At 39.2% G+C, this 21,300-nt stretch overlaps 1 protein-coding gene across 4 annotated transcripts; it reads left to right on the top strand.

Moving 5' to 3' along the window:
- The first annotated feature begins 210 nt into the window (after window positions 1-210).
- Window positions 211-21,227, top strand: smchd1 (structural maintenance of chromosomes flexible hinge domain containing 1). Of its 4 annotated transcripts, none has more exons than XM_071484928.1 (47): window positions 233-495; window positions 2,424-2,499; window positions 2,681-2,839; window positions 2,967-3,049; window positions 3,171-3,304; window positions 3,739-3,853; window positions 4,314-4,433; window positions 4,569-4,732; window positions 4,841-4,931; window positions 5,038-5,254; window positions 5,346-5,463; window positions 5,731-5,914; window positions 6,988-7,185; window positions 7,299-7,412; window positions 8,032-8,138; window positions 8,349-8,431; window positions 8,540-8,653; window positions 9,200-9,277; window positions 9,374-9,493; window positions 9,586-9,730; window positions 9,891-9,993; window positions 10,202-10,274; window positions 10,667-10,806; window positions 11,951-12,079; window positions 12,187-12,402; window positions 12,641-12,783; window positions 13,055-13,140; window positions 13,223-13,341; window positions 14,678-14,839; window positions 14,941-15,069; window positions 15,191-15,270; window positions 15,444-15,601; window positions 15,710-15,825; window positions 15,925-15,986; window positions 16,175-16,262; window positions 16,448-16,579; window positions 16,748-16,894; window positions 16,979-17,105; window positions 17,374-17,493; window positions 17,621-17,706; window positions 17,817-17,939; window positions 18,055-18,236; window positions 19,598-19,710; window positions 20,240-20,310; window positions 20,390-20,558; window positions 20,657-20,815; window positions 20,923-21,227. In XM_071484928.1, exons 1-47 carry the CDS (start codon window positions 349-351, stop codon window positions 21,003-21,005), a joined length of 5,883 nt encoding a protein of 1,960 aa, XP_071341029.1. In that variant the 5' UTR covers window positions 233-348; the 3' UTR covers window positions 21,006-21,227. The 4 variants fall into 4 exon arrangements, with proteins under 4 accessions (XP_071341031.1, XP_071341030.1, XP_071341029.1 ...); XM_071484927.1 differs by having other exon boundaries at window positions 3,736-3,853; XM_071484929.1 differs by lacking the exons at window positions 19,598-19,710; window positions 20,240-20,310; window positions 20,390-20,558; window positions 20,657-20,815; window positions 20,923-21,227 and adding an exon at window positions 18,470-18,639 and having other exon boundaries at window positions 212-495; window positions 3,736-3,853.
- Window positions 21,228-21,300: the final 73 nt, after the last annotated feature.

Genomic DNA, 21,300 nt, shown 5'->3' with positions numbered 1-21,300 from the left:
CGTTTTTACGACCCTGGAGTGTTCACGCATTATTTCAGGGTGGGAAGCCTTATTGTATAACTCCTATAAAAATGAGCTGAAGGGAATGTATTCACTTTGACCAGTGAACAGTAGTGCATTTTCTGTGAAACCACAGTTTGTGGGAAGACAAGCTTGGTTCGTCGGTTGGTCGTAGTTGCGGTTTGAACGAAATTTGCGAACGCAACACGAAGGACCTGAGGGGGGCGTGAAATAAGGTTGCAAGGGAAGTGACACTGTTGTTTAGTCTGCAGGAAAAGACCAACTATTATCAAATTTAATCCAGCGAAGAAACGGCCGCAAAAATTTGATGCGGTCGTAGGTCAGAAAATGTTCAACGCGGGGGTTCAGCATGTCGGTGCTGCACCGAAACACATCCGTGTTTATGACTGCCGCTTCGAAAACAAAAAAGTTAGCAGAGCCACGGTGGACTCACAGGGTTTGGACTTCAATGCCTTTCTCCAAATTCTGCACAAGGCAATGTTATCTAACTTTATTTGACTCTTTTTAAATTTAAATTTGGGGTTTGTGGTTGATTTTGTATTTAAATGTTGTTTCATTGCATTAATCTTAATGCTTCACTACCCTTACCTGAAAGGTGTGCTTTTTGCATAGCAGTTATCAACAGTCTTCAACTTTATTATTTTATTATATATTTTTTTTTTCACTTATATTTTGGTCAAAGACATTAGAAGAGGTTAAATATAAGTAGCCTACTGCACGTAAGTACAACATTTCGAATATTTGTACTTGTCTGCTTTTTCAATGAAATGTATTTATAATTGAAATCTCTTTTCAATAATTTTGAGGTTTGTACTATTATTGGACAAAACAAGCATTGTTAAAGTGTCACTTTCAGTGATTCAGTAATTGCGAACGATTTTCTGATTATTCAATGAAGAGTTTGGTCTATAAATCATCAGAAAAGAATCAAAAATGTCCATAGGATTCTTCTAGAAGCATAAGGTACCATTAAATGTATTTTTTATTTTTTGCCAAAAATATTTAGATTGAGATTGATTTTTTTTTTTTCTTGATAAACAGCACAAGGGCTAATTAATGCAGTCCAATACAAGAGTACAGCAATAAATCCTACCTCCAAGAAGGTTATGATGTTCTGTTTTTGTTGAAACGGTTTTTAGAGATATGTTGATGCAACTTCATGGTTATTTTGTAATGTATGGTGCTGTGGAATTGATATAAATGGTATTGGAAGCACATCTTACCAAGATAAGTCCACAGCATCACAAACCACTTCCTCCAAAATTATTATAAAATGATACTTCTTTAAAACACGTTTACTGGTTTAACTGGTTTACTGTATTAGTTTGAACCAGATGTGCTTGTTAATCTCTTAATTTGCCTAAAGGAAACCAGGGAGTGTTCTGGCCGTGTGCCATTCCACTGAGGTGACTTTCAAGTCATGACTGTACATCTCCCTGTGTTTTGCAATCCATTCTTGCGGCAAACTTCTTCAGACAAGGCCAATGGGTCTTCAGGTCTTTCGCGACACTTACATTCTATTACAATATTTCTTTTACCAAGAGAAGCCAATAAACACTCAAGAGTCGTCAAACGCATGGAGACAATGCAGCGTATGATTCTCAAGATTTACTGATCTTTGTGTGAGGTACAGCAAACTGAGAATGGTTCATGAACACAGACAGTGAACTGGGATCCCATAAACATCTCTTAAGATGCCCTGAGGAGTCTGCACCTATTGTGGGGTTGATTCCTCAGGGCATCCCCTTCTTTTCTTTATTGGGGAATTTTTCCACCATTATTTCCAGGTTCTTGTCTTGGAGTTTCCAAATCAGCCCCATTTTCCTAATTTAGCATTGGTTCACCACTGAGCTTACTCACCACATGTGCCCTGTGGACACACACAAGGTATACATCTTAGTTTATGTTTTAGCTTACTTGTTACATGCATTCTGTCAACACACTCAGAGTATATATCTTAGTTTATTTATTATATGCATTGTAATAGTTACATTTTATATATTTTATGGTTATACATCTTTGGTTGGTTACTAAAATGCACCACACCATATTTATACTTCAGACCCGGAAGCCATCTGAATCGGCATATGAAGGAATTCATTTCTTAAATATGAATAAAGACGTCATTAATTAATGCTTAAAAATACTATGGACTCCAGGGACAGACTGAAACAGTAATTCAGAAAATATATTTCTGTGTCGAATTAATAATGTTTCATTATCAATTAATCTGATGACTTTTTTTTTCAATAGTCGTTTTGTTTATGAAGTATCAGAAAATTGTGGGAAATGTTCACTATGGTCTTCAAAAGTCCCAAGTGGCGTTAACAAATGTCTGATTGTTTCAGCTCTAACACAAAAAAATAACAACTGGTACTCACTTTCAAAATTTTTCTGTACAGAAATTTGCAATCCATCCACATGAAATATTTGTGCTGGCTACAACCGATAGAGCCGTCCTGGATTATGACAAATTTGGTGAGTAAATCGGTCCTTGTTAGTGCTAAAATGCTTCCAAAAAATATAGATGAGAAAAGAAAACAAATAAATTTCAAACTATAGTTAATTTATACTGTAAACGTCATCACCTGTGCACCAAGTTTCGCTGATTTTTTTTTTTTTTCCGAATTTGACAGCGGTTGTCTCTTTTTTATTGTAGAGGAGCTTCAGCATGGCAGTACCCTCTACTTGCTGCAAAGGGAGGACCAAGCTCTTCCAGTGGCAATGAAGGAGCACATCATGTTTAGGCCTCATTATGATACATTGACCCAGTGTGGCACGTATGAGTACTACTCTAGTGAGGGGAAGAATTCATTACGTAAGTGCCTATGTGATTTAAACATAAATCATTAAATAGTCAACTTAGTATTTTCAAGATGGACAGAGAGATTAAGCTGCGTAGCGTCACTCATAGTCCTACTTTTTTTTTGTTTGTTTTTTTACAGCTTACGCACTTGCTGAGTTGATCGACAATGCTCTTTCAGCCACAGCTAAAAACACAGGAACGAGGACAATAGAGATACGAATGGTTGGATACAATTTATAAAAACATATTTTTCATCCTAACCTTTTGCATATTTGTTTACCATTAATGTCATGTCCAGAGTGGAGGAAGAAGTCTGTGCCTTCTTCTCTTTTCTGTTTTCCAGCTTTTTGATGAAAGTCTTGGGAAGCCTGCAGTGATTGTTTTGGATAATGGATGTGGGATGACGTCTAAGCAGCTCAATAACTGGGCAGTGTACAGACTGTCTAAATTTAACAGGGAAAACAGCACATTTGCAAGGTTGGTGTGCTTTACTTTGAAGCTTCAAATTAGATGTGATTGTCCAAGCTATGCCTCCAGTACAACATCCTTTAGTTCTGAACGAAATTATTTTTCTGTTTTGATGCTAATGCGTCAGAGACAGCCAGGGCCGGACGCATTATGTTTGAGGGGTGTCTGTCTGCCCGTCTCATTCTCGTGAACACAATAGCTCAGTAACGCTATGAGGGAATTTCTTCAAATTTGGAATCAACCTTCACTGGACTTAAGAACGAACTGATTAGATTTTGATGGTCACAGGTCAAGGTCACTTTGACCACACGTTTTTAGCCCTGACTCAAGAATTCACACAGCACAGTTATGCCAAAATTACACACAAATGGTTAATGTTGTATATGACGAAGGCATACAACCATGAAGCTGTAATTCTAGTTTTTGTTTTGCCTTTACAGCAGTAAGCAAAAGGGGTATGTTCGGCCTGATCCTGTCCCTCGGAGTCTCAACAGTGACATATCCTACTTTGGAGTTGGAGGAAAACAGGCTGTTTTCTTCATTGGAGACTCAACCAGGGTAAGCACAGGGTATTTTATTTTTTTTCAGGGTGGGGGTTTAAAGTAAATATGCAAATGATATACATAACATACATCTGGGTTGCCAGGTTGTGGTAACAGATGGGATAAAATTATATGTACATGAGTGAATTGTGTGTCTAGCTTGTGTTTAATACACAATCTGGCAACTTGCCAGAAATTTCCTTGAAATACGGGAGACGCCTGGAAAAAACGGGAGTGTTGGCAGGTACGGTTGCCAGGCTAGCGAGTGTTTGCAACGCTGTTTCTAGTACATCTATAAGAGTTAGTGAATCCTGAAAGGAGGCACTGGTAGGATGTGTGAATCTGTGATTGATTTTCTTATAATCGTGGTCTTTCTGATGAATATGGTATTTGGAAAATTGCTTTGTCCTTTCAGTCATTTTTCAAATTAAAAAGCAGGTATAATAGAGACTGCAATTTTTTTTTCTATTTACCAGATGATCAGCAAACCAGTGGGCTCCCCAGATGTTCATGATCTTGTTCTGTCGAAGGAGGAATTTGAGAGAAAAGAGAAGAACAAAGAGGATATTTACAGTGGGATCATCACAAACAGGAAGGTAAACGCTCTATGTTAAAAGCCTCTGTTCAGATTAAGTGAATGTATTTGTTGGTGATTGTGATTTATAACAGGTACTGTGGAGCTCTCTTCTTGCTGTCTGTCATCTGTGTGACGTTTCATCCTCCTCCTGCAGCCTGGTGACTTTTCACATGTCAATGGAAATGAGCGCTTCCTCCGTGAATTAATCGCTGAGGAAAATGGAAAGGAAAGCTTCACAGCTGTGGTCATTACGGGAGTCAAGCCTGAGCATATCACCTTTTTGAAAGAGGATTTTGCAAAGTGGACCAGAGAGCTAGCGTAAGTTCATTCAACCACACCATCCCAAGTATAATCAAAAGTCTTTACAGGCCACACGTGGTCCGATTTGAGTGAGTTCATATTAAGATTTTTTTGTCCATATTTTAGTCACATATATCACTACTACATCCATGGAGTCAATGGAAATGACTTGAGTCGCAGCTGTACAAACTCCGATCTCTCTAAAATTGACATTCAGGTGAGGCTGTTGGTCTTCCACAGTTTAAGTGATCATAGAGTGACATCTACTTCTCCACGTACTGCTTATGGCTCGACTACCATTTTGACTCTTCTCTTTGAATCAGGTCACCATGCGGGAAAAGTCTCCCAGATGCCCCCGTGTGATGAAGCTCAGGGAAGTTGATGATGACATGCAGACTCTGTACATAAATGCTTCTGCAGACACGTTTGAGTTTAAGGCCACCACTGCACAAGAAAGTGGCACAGTGGAGGGAGTCATTCGGTATCATCCCTTCCTTTATGACAGTGAGACTTACCCTGCCGACCCATTGGCTGTGCAAGGTATTCAAACTATTAGATATTGAACATACTTTATGACATATCTCAGCATTGGATCAAATTGTGCATCTTATTCTGGCCCTTTGTTTATCAGCATCTCCTAAGGATGAAGATGATAATGAGTCTGGAGTCCAGCATCAGGCACGAGGAAAGAGGCCGATCTTTGAGTGTTTCTGGAATGGACGGCTCATACCTTACACCACTGTTGATGAGTAAATACTTTAATTAATTTGTTCCATTATTTTTTCCATTTTAATTTTAAAAGAAAAAGGGGTAATAATTAGAAAATAGACAGTAAGAGCAGCTGTTTGGTCCAACACTTTGGTTCAGACTGATAAAACCAAACAACTTTTTGATAGACTGCCATAAAATTGCTGGAGCTCCAGCTCCATATTAAGCATATAATCTTCTCATTTAACTCCCAGCAAGACAGCAAATAAACCCATTTCTTCTCGTGTCTTGTTGTCCATCTGTTACAGCTTTGAGTGGTGCACTTGGCCCAATAAAGGAGCGAAGGTGCCTGAAGAGTGTTACAGTCGGTTTTCAGGGGTGCTTTTCACTGATGACAGATTCCAGGTCACCACGAACAAGCTCACCTTCATGGACCTGGCGATGAAAGTGAAGAGCAAGGACACTATCTTCACATGCGTTGTTAATGGACAGGTGATTATGTGCATTCACAATACATACTAATTAGTTATTTGATGGCAGGGTTGAAACACCTGTGAATATTGGACTCTGGCCACGACTGAAAATGACACTAAGAAAATCCTCGTGTTCTTCTTTCTGCTAGATGTGTAATAAAGCTATCATTTGTTTACAAGGTTTTATTATGTCAAACACAAGATTGTTCTTCTTTCTTCCTCCTGTTGTGTAAAATGAAGATCAAAATCCGGGCCAGATATGACTCTGGGCTTCTACACTAACATGTAACAAAAGTCTCTTGAATGTACTTAAAGGAGTCAAAAAGATGTTCAGAAAGGCACTGAAGACCTTCAGGGTTTAATGCAGTAGAGTTTATTCCTTGTAACAAGTCACAAACCCGAGCCTGTCCTGGTCCAGACTGATTTCCAAACTGTTCTGCACATCCTCCAGCCGACTTCGCCTTCTTGGCAGCTCTTTACCTTTTGTGACAATTACTAATGGTGTCCAGCTACATCCTCACTCATCTTGCATGTTCATCCTATTGGTGTCACATAACCTTAGTTTGAACCCCCATAGCTGCCATCAGCTGGCTCCCTTATCTCCGAAGGGGCTTTACTGCACATTTTTAAAAAGAACAGCAATGCACTTGAAAATACATTTGTCATGCTCTATTACATCTGTAAGCCCAACTGTTGCCCTATGGTTGCTCCGCCAATGCTCTAACCGTTGCTCCGCTAGCTCTCTAATGAGTAGCTGGTAACATACAGTAAGTCATCATGTTGGCACACTCAGCCAACATGAGTCATTAACGTTGGTGTGCTCGGCCAAGAAGTCATTACATTGGCATGGTTGGCCAATGCTCTAATAGCTTGGTACATGATAACAACCCACACTGAGTACATTTGGCAATAGGTGTAAGTTTCTCTCCTAGGCATTGGCTAACTTAACTCAGTGAACATAATATGGGATATAACATCATAATAAACATAATATAATTATTGCTCCAATTCCTACAGTCCTAGAAGTCAGAACTCTCTCTTAATACAGCTTCAAGCCATTTCTTTGAATTAAGGAGCTGAAACTTTTCACAGGTAAAAAAACGTCACATTCAGAAGGAGTTCACAGAGTGGCTATACAACTGTCACATGAAACTGGACAAGCAAGTGAAGTTCCGGGGCTTCAAGGGGACCATAACACGAACAGACGAGCCCACTAAGAAAATGCAGCACCCCTGGGCGACATTCTCCTCCATCGAATGGGACGGCAAAACATACAAAACAGGCCAACTTGTGAGCATCTCTTTGTTTAGTTTTTTCTGAATGTACTGTGTATGTGTACATATATGTATTCTGATTATTCTGTATTCTAATGTACATTGATGCCTACTCACTTCTTCATACAGGTGAAGTCTCTGAAAACACAACCCATTCATCATGGTACTGTGGTTCGGTTTTTGCTGTATGGAGATCATGAGAAAGATGTCTTTGCCACCGGGGGGCTGGTTGAAGTGTGTCTGGTAAGAAAGGAATTATGGAGTTTTTTTAGAAAAAGTTATAAAAGTATGTCTGCTTCAGGGTTTTTTTTATTTCTGTCTTTTTATTTCACTGTCTCTTTAGACAAAGTAAAAGTCAGTTTAATAAATCTTTGAAAACATAAATCCTAAAATTGGAGGCAAATGACTTGATTTCACCCTGAAATTATATCCTGGAGATTAACGTCTTATAATATAAGAATCTAGGGTTTTTTGGGTAATACCATCATACTCAACTTCCTCTTGAATATGAGACTAAGCCATTGTACCTAACCAAGCAAACATTTGAGTGAATGTGGGACAAACGTCTGTCCAAACATGTTGAGTGGCCAAACAAAACTCTGGACCTGAACCCACTGAAAATCTGTGACATGCACTATGGCCAATTAGACAGAGGATGCAGAGGATGTAGAGGGAGGAAGTTGTGCTTCCTCTTGGTGCTTGGACTGATGTTAGTGTAAATTAGATTTATCACATTTAAAAACTTTAATAAATAAAGGTTTTTTTGAAAGCAGATATGATACATTGACATATTGCGAACAGTACTTCCTATCAATTGAGTTTTTTATTTTACATGAGATTGACAAGTAAATCTGCTTCCCAGGAACCCAAAGAACTTTATGACAAGACCAAGATCATACCCATTTCCAAGATCGACAGGATCACAACTGAAGAAGCCATCAAGAAAAACATTGAAAATGACTTCGCCAAGTGAGTGAGCAGCTGCGTAAAATGCTCTTAGCATCTAGCATCTAATATGTACCATATGCACCTTTACACAGCACAAGCATCAATCAGCATTTTTAGATGTGATTCAGTGGTTATGTAGGTGTTATCAGTTGTGTTTATTTTCCTGTCCAGATAATGTAGTTTAAGCCTGATGACACTAAACTAACTAGAGTAAATTATATTTACTTCCAGGCTTCCACATACACTAAAAGTGGAGTGGCCAGATAGTAACCCGTGGTCAGAGGATGATGTCCGGCCAGCTGGGACTCCATTAGGTAAAATGCTGCACTGTCTGCACACCACGCTAGTTCACATACCAGTCATCAGTTTGCATTGAAATGTGGTAATACCGAAAAACATGTGTTTTTACTTTGACATTTCAGGGCCGCTCAAAATCGAGATTCTCAACAAGGTGGGAGAGTCGATATCCAGGATCCCAACAGTGGGCCAGTCGACAGTGATAAAGCTGTGTGTTAAGATGACAGTAGTTCAGCAGGGTAAGAACATCTCTGTGACAAAAGAAACAGTCCTCAGTTTACTGAAGGTTAAATAAGATGGTTTGATTTGTAAAAGTTCAATGTTGTATTTTACTTTTTGACATTTAAGTCATTAGCACTAGTAAGTTAACAAATTGACGGTGAAAATAATTTACCTTTTTTATTTATTGTTAATTGTTATATTGTTATTGTTACAGTCTCTTTAATTACTTAGACTATGAAAAAAATACCTTTTACAATTTCCTGGAGTACAAGTTGAAATATCCACTATTCCTTTTTTTCGTTTTTTTTACCCAGACTCTAAACCCTCAAGATACAGTTAGATCACAAAAAAGCAGCAAATCACATTTGTAAAGTTGCAACCAAAGAGTTTTGGCCATTTTCACTCAAAAAATGGTTGTCACTTAATTTTCTCTGACAGACTAAAATTTTCAGCTCTGCTTTGTTCTGGCCCTTCTTTCTGTTTGTTTGTTATTCAGCTTCTTGGTGTAGAGTTTGTGACAGTGTTTGTTTCTGCAGTGACTTCTAGTTTCCTTTCATATGTAGATGCTCAAGCAAATGCACGGCCTGTCAATCTTGTGGCGCAGTATTCAGCAAACTGGGGTTTCTGGTTCAACAAAAATGGTACATTTTTTTAATGTAATTTTTTTAGTTACTTTTTGGATGGTGTGTTTTTTATCTGCTGAAAGATCATCTAATAATTTTTTTCACCCATTGTAGAGAATCTGACCAAACCAGGGAGGTATACGCTGATTCTCCAGACTGTGATAAATGAAAGTAAGGCCACTGTCTTTGGAGGCAGAGACCTCCCAAGCTACAAGCTCAAGTTGACCATCAAAGGTAAGGAGAACCGGAGCACAGAGAGTTTACTGTCATGTTCATTAACCTTTCTGAATATCCTAATCAAACACTTCTTCTTTTCTCCCTCTCAGAGAGTGATCCTGAGAGTTTTGTTATGGATACAGTGAACTCAACTCTTCATGTAGGGGTTCCATTTGACATTCCTCTGCAGCTAAAAGATCGATATGGCAACCTGACAACAGCTCCTCCCAATCTCCAGCCTGAGCTCAAATGCAGGTGAGTTACTCCACTTTATTTGTAACTGTTTGTAAGCTTAAGTAAACATGTGTCATTCAGCAGCTAAGACATCAAAAGGTTTACCAAAAAACCTGTCATGTCTTTCATTTTTGGATGTGGCAGTTGTTGTGACATTATGATTATCACTGTGATTATTTAGTGACCTGGTTGTGAGCTATGAGGCAGTGGACACCAGAGGGACCACGTACACCATAAAAGGTGTCAAAGCAAGAGGAAAAGTCCTGAATTACCAACGATCCAAGGTTAGAAAATTTATGTTACATATATGTTTTAACACAATCACTGATTGAAGTGTCTCACACAGAGGCTCAGGCACTTACAGGAGCAGCTTATTGCCTTTTATAGTGGGTTTACCCACGATGGAAATACCTGCTTATATGCACTTTTGGTTTTAAACAAGAACCTAAATTTTGCTAATGTATTAAAATAATTCTATATTTTATTTTGCAGACACAGGATCTAAAGGTGACCCTGCCTGGCCTGAAAAAGGACACACAGACTATCAAGATCAGTCTTCTCCCTGGTAAGAAAGCATTTATCAATTTAGAACAATAAATTAGCTCTCATGTAATTCATAATGAGAACCTCTGAGAGGGAATTGTTTGAAAATGGCAAAGATTTGATGAAGACTTTTTTTACTTTAGAAACATTGCAGAGGATGTGTTTCAGAATATAATGTGACCAAGTTGCATGAGATTACATTTCCACAGAAGGAGGAGAGAGAAACGATATAAAAATAAATGCATAGCAGGGACTGTTCACTTTGCTTAACTAAAACCTAATGTATATTACATCTCACACAGAAGTCTGTTTGTGTGTATTTGTGAATGTGAATGGTGCAGCTCTCTGGCCCTGGTGAATATTTCTCTCCCAATCATTCAATAGTTTCTCAGATGCAGTTGTGATGTTTTTCAGGTAATCCACATTCCCTCCATGTGAAGACAGAAGAAAACCCAATCATAGTGGAGAATGGAAACCCTGTCAAGTTTAATGTTGAAATTCATGATGAGGCTGGAAACATCACTGCTCACCCCAAGCAGATAGTTCACTGCAAGGTATGGGTGTGCAGTTGCTTGGAAACCAGTGTGTGTGTGTGTGTGTGTGTGTGTGTGTGTGTGTGTGTGTGTGTAAATGTGTGTTACAAAAGGATCATTTTGATTTCATTTTCAGACTGTAATTCAGCGCCCTGTTACATATATTGGACTGAAAAATGTGGTGTCTGTTCTTACAACAGTATTTCAGTTCTTCTGGTTCAGCAAGAGGCTGTTTGTCTCATCACAGTACTGTTGGTCTCGTGTGTCTCCTGGTCTCCTGGGTTTATCTTGTGTGTTTACCGGCTCAGGAAAAACTCCCAATAGGAACCATTAAATCTTGATGAATGGTATTTTAGTCCTTTTAACAGACGACAGGAAAGACAAAGTTGTTTGCTCTGCCTTTGTTTTGGTAACAGACATTTTAGTTTGATTCATTATGTTTTAAGGAACTGATGTAATTTATACAGAAAACTTCATACTTAGAAATCATGACATACATTTTGTCATAGTCCTCAAAGGCAAAGGAAGGTGTATTGTATAGCACATTTTACACACAAAGGCAATTGAAATACTGTGCATTATGTATTAAAATAGAGAGAATATTTTTTTTTTTAAGTAAATGGAAAAGGTTAAGAACAGGGACATAAATACAAAATAGGAGGGCAAGATGGGGTTTTTTGCACCAAAGACCTTTATCTGAGTTTTTATCTGCATTTAGCTGAAGTTCAAGCACATCCAATCACTGATTTGTTTAATGCCCGTGCAGAGAGAATCTCTGGGACTATAATTACTTGGTGACAGAGACAGGTAAATTTTGGATGTAGTCTGCATTGTTATGATAGTTAATGTGGTTGTTTTGTATAATGCAGCCTAATAGAAACATGTAAATGTCATATAGAAGAGGACCAAAGATTGAGACTTGGGGAACTCCACACATCATGGTCTGCTCAGATGCATAATTACTGTTGGAGACAAAATAGATCCTGTCAAGGTATTGCTTGAACCACTTTAGTACTGTGCCTGAGATTATAAAATGTCTCAGGTTTTGCTCTGAGTGCAAGATTAGATTTCTAATCTTCTATCTTTCTACCTTTGATTAAAAATGAATAAATTATTTATTGTGTCTTTTGTTTTGTCCTCATCCCCTCCTTTTGTGGATTTCCAGGTCCAGGGGCATCAACCAGCAGTAGTTGACTGCAGCACAACAGGAGCAGGGCAGCTTTTGACAGAGCCCATAAACCTGAAAATAATCAAGGGAGAACCACAAATTATCCAAGTTCAGTTTGAGATGCCTGTAAGTAAAAACCCTTTAAAAGCACTTATAGCTTTTTGTCTAATGTAACATTCTCTGATTAAAACTTTGTTCAAAATGTCTCCATTCTGTCTTTGATTTTCTACCAGAGTCAGAAGGGCATAGCGATGGTTGTGAGGGAGCTGAAGGTGATGCCCAGCACAAGAGTCTCTCTGATAGAGCTCTGCAGTCAGGATCTGGTGCTGAAGAACGATGAGAAGATAGAATGGGTGGCCGGAGGCTCGCTGGAGAACCTGTTCTATAAGCTGTATGATGAGGCTGGCAGAGTGGTCCCTCTCACTGCTGAAATAGCTTCTATGATCAAGGTGTGCCTGGCGTATAAAATGCATTGTATTCCTGTTGTGTTTATTGTATCCTCTCATATTATGGAGATACTTGTTTTGCAAATTTCAGAACTGCTTTTAGATGGAAAAACTCCCATGGTTTTTGTGTGTGGGGATTTGAATAAAAAAAATTATTTGCTGCAATGAATCAGACATTTAGGAGTCATTGTATCCGAACACTGACACTGACCTTTCATCATTCACTGTGTTTGTGTTTCAGATTAACTGGAAAAGCGAAGTAGATGTGGAAGCTCTGATGCAGGGGAAGCTGCCTGATATAACGGTCCCTACGCAGGTGCAGGAAGAACGCTTCTACCAGGTGTCCTTCCAAGACCAGAATGTGTCCATCTCCTTTACTATAATGTAAGCCACTCAAAGCTGTGACTCAGTGTTTGCAAGCTCAAATGAAAAGTTCATTTTGGGGAAACATGCTTATTTGCTTTTTGTCAAGATTTAAATTAGAGGATCAATACCACTCTCATGCCTGTACACTAAATATAAAGCTACAGAAGTGCAGCTGGCTAGCTTAGCTTAGCATTGACACTGGAAAGGGAGGGTTTCCAAGCTTTATGCTAGGCTAAGCTAACTGTCTCCTGACTGAGTCTGCATTGTTACTTATTATTATTATTTGTAGACCTCATCCAGATGAACCATATCGGCTAAAATCAACTCCGTCCCAAATCGAAGTGAAGCTGGGTGAAATCCCCTCTGAAATCATCAGTGAGTACGAACCTGATCGCACACAAATCGTATTTTTTTTACAGTTTCACATTAGATGACACGCAACTTTTTCCTCATACAGACTTGGAGCTTGTGGACAGGTATGACAATGCAACCGAGGCGCTAACCTCTATCTGCGTGAACCACATGACTGTGGAAGCTGAGGGTCTGGACAAATCGGCCATCGCCTTTATATGGCTGGTAGGAACAGAGATAGTCACATTTAAATATAAACTTGACTTAAAATTCAGAGATGAAAGGAATTATTATTTAATAATTTTAATCAATTAAAATAACTACTTTCTTTTGCACCCTGACCTCCTCACTTCCGTCTGTCCTAACTCTGTCCTAGCCATAAAATAGTCCAGTGCAGGATACATTCGTGATAGAGTTAGCTAATAAAACTTTGCACTTTGCACAACTGCACTGATAAGGAACCCCTCCTAAGATTAAAAGATGACCACAGTAGATGAGCTTAGATTAATTGCCTGGAAATTCCTATCTGCTTATAAATTTTCAGGTGGAGTAAGGGCTTTGTGCGACTGCCAGCAGTTCTCATTAGAAGACAGTGTGTTGGCGATGGCCAAACAGTGCGCCCATCTACAGTAAAGTTTGTTTGAATTCGTTACAACTAAGCTATGAAGCAAGCAAGTGGCTTACGTGATCATAATGCCTTGACACCAAAACTTCCAGTTTTGTAACAACAATACCTTGGCTGGGTCACCAAGACCTAGTGTGGTTTAGGATGGAGCGAAGGAGACTGGGCAGATATTGAATTAAAAAAAATAACCCTTCATGGTCTTCTTTTCATTGAAACCAGATGGCCCAGGGGTTATTTGTGTACATGCTTTGTTGCAAATAAACCAGAATTGAGTGAAATTCTCCAAATGTGGTAAATGTGTCAGATTGGGGTCCTGATTTAGTTTTGGTTTTAATAGTTGCAGCTTTAAGTCCTGGAGCTTGGCGAGATCTGGGAAAAACCACCACATAGGATATATAGCCACAAATATTTTGTGCTACACATTGTTTTTGTTTTTTTACGAAAATGTGAGTGAGTACTTTTTTTTAGGAGAAGTGGGGGTTCCTTTAAAAAGTAACTAAGAAGTTTCCTGTTCAGTTTTGTGTGTACTTTTTTTTCTGCATTCTTACTCCAGCACATTTCATTATCAGTTAATCAGCCAGTTATTTTCTCAGTTACTCACTGGTGTATGAAACATTAGAAAATAGAGAAAAATGCCCATCACAATTCCCTAGAGCCCAATGTCACTAAATGTCTTATTTTTTCTGACCAATAGTCCTAAACCCATAATATTCAATGTACTATAATAAAATATACCATCAGATTTTTTGCTTTTGTTTGAAAAACAATCAATTGTCAGAATAGTTGGAGATTAATTTTCTTTTAAAAGATAAAACACGATGCATTGTTATACAATAAATTAAACTATACTGTAATGATAACATTTTATTGAAGTGAGGGATCTGAGTGTGATCACTGTGTTGACGTAAACATCCTGACTCTGTGTGTTGTAATCAGGAGAGGAATAGTTCTGTCGAGGTGACAGGAATTCGTTTCCAGAGTGGGAGTCCTGGCTGGAGAGAGATGTGCTTCACTTACCTGCGATATGTGGTGCGCATCAAAGTTCAAGTGACGGCTGGAAACCCTGCACAGCTTAAATTAGTCAGTGGACCAGAGCAGGTAAGAAAGGCTTTAGGTACTCTTAGCTCACAGTTGTGTTGTACAGTATTTTATGTTGAGCAGGCCCAAATGATGTTTTTTTTTGTTTTTTTATGTACAAGCCTTTGCAGGTGGTAAATGGCCACAGCATCCCCATGCCGTTTCTCGTCCAACTCTCTGATGAATGGGGAAACCCTTCTTCAGACCGGAGTGTCGTGCTTAAATTGTGTCCCTCACCACCAGCGCTGAAGGTTAGCTTGACAAGGAATACAAACAGCCCAGGCCCTGCGCATTTACACTTTATAAAAAGTCAGGAACTTGGACAGAATGATCTAAGCGGAGAAATGTCATGAGGTCTTCTCGTTGTTTTAGGTGACGACAGCTGGTACTTTACCGCAAGTGGATGCGGAAGGGAAAGCCTCTTTCGCTGTTACCAGTGTGAGCGCACCAAAGTGAGTGTCACCTTTTCAAATATATAAAAACAGTAATATTAAAATAATGAATAGCTAAAATTATAAAACAATAATGAATACGCTATGTCTCAAATCAGTGAATTTCTGAGATCAGGCATAGATAATGTCCCACAGTTACCAGTGAGAGTGTTTTTACCCTGTTATTCCACTAGGGGGTACTATCAGCTGGAGTTTAAAGGTTCCTTCAACAACAAACCCATCCCTGGTCCATCGGTGAATCTCACTGTTTTACCTGATCCCAACAAACCCGTCTGCCTGTCAGTGGAGTACGACACCACTGCCATCTTTCCTGCTGGAGGCTCATTCCCAGGTTTACATTTGTGTCTCTGCTTTCTTCTCTGACACAAGCTGATTTGTTGCATTTTTTGCAACCGGTTTTGTCTCATCAAACTAAGAGCAGCTGTGTGTTTCTTCTTAGTGTTCCTGGTGACTGTGCTGTCTGATGAAGGTAGGCCGATGACAACTTTTAACCCAGCTGCTGTATCCATGTGGCTGTGGGAGGGAGCGCCTTCAGGAAGAACACCTCCACAGACGGTGAGTGATTTGCTAACAGACAGAGCGACCGCCACTGATTTTTATTTGCTTTTCTATTAACTAATATTTGTTGAGTTATAATCTTCTAATTCCCTCTAGGCCACTGAGCTGAAGTGTAGTAAGCCCATGAAGAATGAAAGGAAAGACTGTTTTCACTTTAGGTAAGACGTTGGCACATCCTGTCTGTTTCTGTTATGTTGTTTTTTAGTTGTTTCAGGATGTTTAAAGGAATAGTTTGACATTCTGTGTAATGCACTTTTTCGTTTCTTACATAGAGTGAGAAGATCGAAACTACTGTCATGTCTGTATGGTAAATATCTCAGTATGGTTTTTGTGTGTTTCTTGGCAGAGATAAAGAAATCCCAGAACGTGCTGTAAAGCACACCATCCAGTTTTCTCTGAGCATCGACAAAACAAACGTCCTGTACAGTGATCAGGTTGGTTGAACCTAAAAGTTACTTCCAAACACTAAAACTCTCAGCACATATGGACACTATACTAACCATGTGAATGTGGTATCCTCATTGTTGTCTGTCATCTGTTTAATGGTGTTATTGTTGTTGTTGTTGAGGGCTGTAGGACGCTACACTGAGAGAAATGAGCACTGTTTCCTGTCTCCTAGATTACTATAAATGTGGTGGCCAATCAGCCTGTCAAACTTGCACCCGACTCCCATCCACCAGCCCCAGTCGTTTCCTGCTGCACGGACATTGCTAACCGGACCCTGGTGCAGAACATGACTCTGAGGATAATGGTGAGCTGAGCAGCAGCTTGTCATTCTTTCATCACTGATGTTTATTCATTGCAAGAGAGCAGGAGCAACCCAAGCTTTACAGTTAGACATGAGTTTTAAATCTGTGTTTTTTCAGCTGGTGCATGTAGCCTGACCTAACTGAAACTGAATTGCCTTTATCAATTCCAGGACTCGTATGGAAACCCAGCGGGACAGGACCTGGTCGGGAAGGTGGTCGCTTCTATCACAAGCGCTAGCGGCAAAAACCTGCCTCTGTTTGAAGGCAGAACCAACAGATATCATATCAGCTTGGAGGAGGGAAAGGCCCACATCACTGTGAGTAACTATTCCACTTAGGACAAGATTTATTTTGGCATTTAAGGGCCCCAGATATGATAATTGTACTCTTACTCTCCACAGAGGTTGGCTATCATGGAGAATAGCCCTGGTGAGGATGGCAGCGTGTACACCCTCTGCTTCAAACCTGAAGTGTCAGTGGTTCCTATGCCCCTGGCTTATTTTGAGCTTCCCTTCCATTTTTACAATGGTATGACATGAAAAGCCTGCAGCTGGGCTGACACTGGTGCATGTTTAGAGGTTTAAAGTACTTTGTATTGTACTGTGTTATTTACAGCATTAAAAATTGCACATTTTGATGCATTGGCAACTTGTTTTTGTAACTTTCCTGCCAATAAAGCACCTTAAAAGTTTTCTAAAAGTTTTGAGCAAATAAAACCAAAACTATCTGCAGAGTGTTTGATGATCTCAATTATTCTTTATTTAACCTTTTAAAGTTTGTCTGTTTCCATTTTTAGATGCAGTGAACCAGCTGAAAATGACTCAGATGTTAAAGAAGAAAACTGAGCTCACTGGTCGTGTTGCTGCACAGAAAGAATTCTTTAATGATTACAAGCAACTCCTTACTATGTATACTGGTAGGATTCCATCTTCTCTCTCTTTTGTGTTGTTATTTGTTAAAATAAATCGACATTATGTTTGTTTTCATCTCTCTATTATTTAGTTTCAGATCCTCTCTAACTGAAAGTATTTCTTCCACACCAGATCGATGCCTGAGTGCAAGTGTCAAAGAGACAGAATTGAGAAATGTGCTGATCAAAAATAACCTGGAAATAGCGCAACCCACATCTGTAAGATTTCAGTTCTATCCACACTTTACTTCTGTATATGTAGAAACTCTGATCTCATCTATATCTATTCATTGGGAGATTGATATTTGTATATTTTTAATTCTTTCTAGATCCCAGACATTGACAGACTCCTACAAGAGAAGACTGCAGACGTTGACAGGATCCTGAAAATCCCCAGAAGAGTCTTCTCCATCCGTGACAACTTCAGGGGGCAGCAGGATGTTCTGGGAATGGTAACGTCAAGTTTGCAAGCTATGTTTGGGCTAATGTGTGAGTTTGAGTCGTTTGTGGCAAGACAAGGGCACAACAAAGAGCTGTGCGTTTTTAAAGTTTACCTTTTGAATGCAGGTTGGTCACTTGGCCTACGTGGAGGATGACGCTGCGGCGAGAGTCATCTCCTGGTGCATCAGGGGTTACATGGACTGTGTCATCACCAAAACAACAGAAGCAGCACGGAGGATCTATGATGACACACAGGGCCGGCAGCAGGTCATGCCCCTTGACAGCGTGCATGTGCCATCATATAGCAGGTGTGGGTTTTTTTTATTAAAAAAACAAATAAATAAAGTTCAAGGTCTTCTGTGACACTAAAGAGCTCAGTTTGACAGCTGCATTCCAGCAATTTAAAGCTGTATATTGTGTGTGTTCATCAGGCCTGACACCTTGTTCATACTGTACCTTCATGCACTACCATTCATTTCAGTTTTGTTGTTGGCGTCAGAGTAGCTTTCCTGATGATATTCCTGTGTGCCTTTGATTATAGTCTCCTCCAAACCTTCCAACAACAGTAATTTAAAGATCTTGAGCCGCAAGAAGAGCAAGCAATCGCTCAGGCTGTCTAAAACGAAGCAACAAGAACTAAGAAGACAAAGAGGAATTATATAAATGAATGCATGCTTTGAAACAAGACAGTAGAGTCGAGTAGGAAATGGACAGTGTGTAAGTTCTCGTGTTATGATATAAGACTTAGTTTCTTTCTTTCCTTTTGGTTTACTATACATAAAAGGGTGACTATAATTATTATTATCATATATAAGAGGGGGGAACAACTTCCTGCTGTTCTTTGGTGTGGCTTGTGTGGTGATGACAGTGACTTAAAGGATCACACCTTCAGTGTTGCATGTTTTAGCCAGTTTTGACGACAAATCATGCTGTGCAGGTTCCGATTTTAGAACTCATTTTTCCTGCCATTAACAATGTCTATTTTTGTAATTATTAATAATGATTTAATAATTTTGGCCTATAAATGTCAGAAAACTGTGTAACATGCCCATCACAATTTCTAATGTCTCCATGTGTCTTGTTTTGTCTCAGCAACAAAAATATTCAAGCAGTTATCACATGAGAGAGAAAAAATTCTCACAAATGAGAAGCTGAAACTAGATGTTTGGTATTATCAAAGTCCTTATTAATAACATAATGGGACATTGATTGGCAACTATTCTAATAATGGATGACTTGTGCTTGTTCCTGCTGCTTTGTTGTGATTTTCTGTCTTTCTCTGTTTAATGTCATAGTAAACTGAATATATTTGAGTTCTGGTTGGACAAAACAAGACATTTGAAGACATTTTTTAGACCAAATAACTGTTGCATTAATTGAGAAAATAATCAGCAGATTAATCGATAATGGCAATAATCAATAGCTGCATCCCTAATTGGACAGACACCTAAAAATTGAACAACTTTATGAATTTAGTAGAACATACATGGTCCTACACTGTACCTGATTTTATTCTGTACATGATTTTTTTTAATTAAGGAGTTATATTTTTAGCATCACTAGTATGGCCCTTTAAAACAAAGCAGTGAACAAGGTTCGATTTAGCTTCTTTCAGAGCGAAATGTCAGATCATCTCTGCAGTCTCTGCTAAACTTTGAATTGCTTCCAGACCACTGCCTCACATAAGAAATGGCCATATGCTCTTTGATCCGCCCGGGAACCCGGTCTATGCCAGAGACCTCCTCATTTACGCTCACAATGACAAGGAGAGCTGTGACAAAGGTGAGCTTCGTTGAATGGGTTTCCCCTGTGCAGTATAGCATTGCCTATGTGTTGTTTTTGTTGTTGTTTTTCATTGCAGCTTTATAGCATAAGTCCAGGGTCTCTGGTTTTCTAGAAGCTTCCCAGGTCTCTTTGTGTTTGCTGTTGTTGGGGTATTTCCTTCATGCCCCTGCCACTCCTGATTTGGGTAAATGGTTCCACCTGGGATCCAACATAGGAAATCACTGGATTTTAGGGGGCGCTCACAGGGGGCCCCATCATGGGAGGAGAATTTAGGCATCTGTCACTGGATTTTTTTTTTTCATAGGTGAAAAGTTTATTGCATCATTTTATTCAGGATATTTATGATTCAATGTAACATAGATATTTGGTTTCAAGTTACCAAATGTATCAGTAGCCATCTGGAATATCCTCTTAATTACCCTTTAATCTCTGAAAATGAAATTTTTCAGTAGTATAGTATAAGTTTCAATGTGTTTATGTTTGTTAAAACACGTCTGAAAGTTTTCTGCTTGTCCTCACTTTGCAGTGTTCAAAAACATCCTCGGAGAGATTATTCTGATTGATGACCTGAACTCTGCAAACAACTACAGACGGACGGTGAGTGATGCTTGCTGACAGAGCTGATAGACTAACTGGCCAGTGGTTGTTGTTGCTCTAAATGTGCTGTTGCTTACAGGTGGTGCAGAACAACACGCAGTGTCCCACCATACTGACCAGGGAGGGGGACTGTGTCAGTGCCAAGGGCATGTTCGGAGGCAAACAGAACAAAGCCCCACCAATTGGCGCATTAAAAGTTTTTGGAGCCCCCTTCCCCCAGCCCTACTACACCACTGGGAAACAAATAGGTGACATCTCTTATAGTTATATTTTAAGTTTATTTTTGTGGTCGGTGTGTTGAGTCAGATCGTGCTTTAATTTTTCTCCTTTATTTCTGGATGGATAGATCTGCTCACTCAGTACCGCGCAGCTGTGCAAAAGAGAGCGGAGGTCGAAAAGGAGCGTGAAGACCACATACAACACATGACATCTCCTGAAATGACGAAAAAACAAAAAGATATGGAGGAGAACATGAAGCAGCTGGAGGAGATTGAAAGACAACTCCGTATGTTTGTTGACCTGGGAGAAAAGGCAGAGAATAAATTACAAACTTTTACTTTTTATTCTTTTCGTATGGTTGATTTCTAATTGGTCTGTTTTTTGTTCTTCTAGAGGCTACACCCGTCAGACCAGTGAAACGGGGTCCGGGGGATGCTGGGGAGCCTTCTGGCATCATTCCAAAAAGAGCAAAATAGAAATCAGCAAAAGAGGAGGATTAGTCCAACCTGAGCCAAGCCTCATTTGTAATTTTATTATTACTTTATTTTCAAGTTTTATTTTAATTGCTCTTATTTATTTTTTCTTATGTTTTACCACTTTAGTAATAATCAACCCTGCTCATAAAATTACGTGATGTATTTAAAAAAAAAAAAAATGTCTGGATTCATTCAATATAAATATATATGTTTGTGCTAAGATCTGTCTCTGCCTGTGTCTTTATTTCTGCTCAGTAACGTTAAGTGAAACACAGAACTTATGAAAATAAAACCG

This window comes from Trachinotus anak, unplaced genomic scaffold (assembly GCF_046630095.1).
Source record: "Trachinotus anak isolate AG129_WGS33_773 ecotype Australia unplaced genomic scaffold, CSIRO_AGI_Tana_v1 ptg000009l, whole genome shotgun sequence".
In the NCBI taxonomy this organism is placed as follows: Eukaryota; Metazoa; Chordata; class Actinopteri; order Carangiformes; family Carangidae; genus Trachinotus; species Trachinotus anak.
This window is presented reverse-complemented; position numbering and strand designations above follow the sequence as displayed.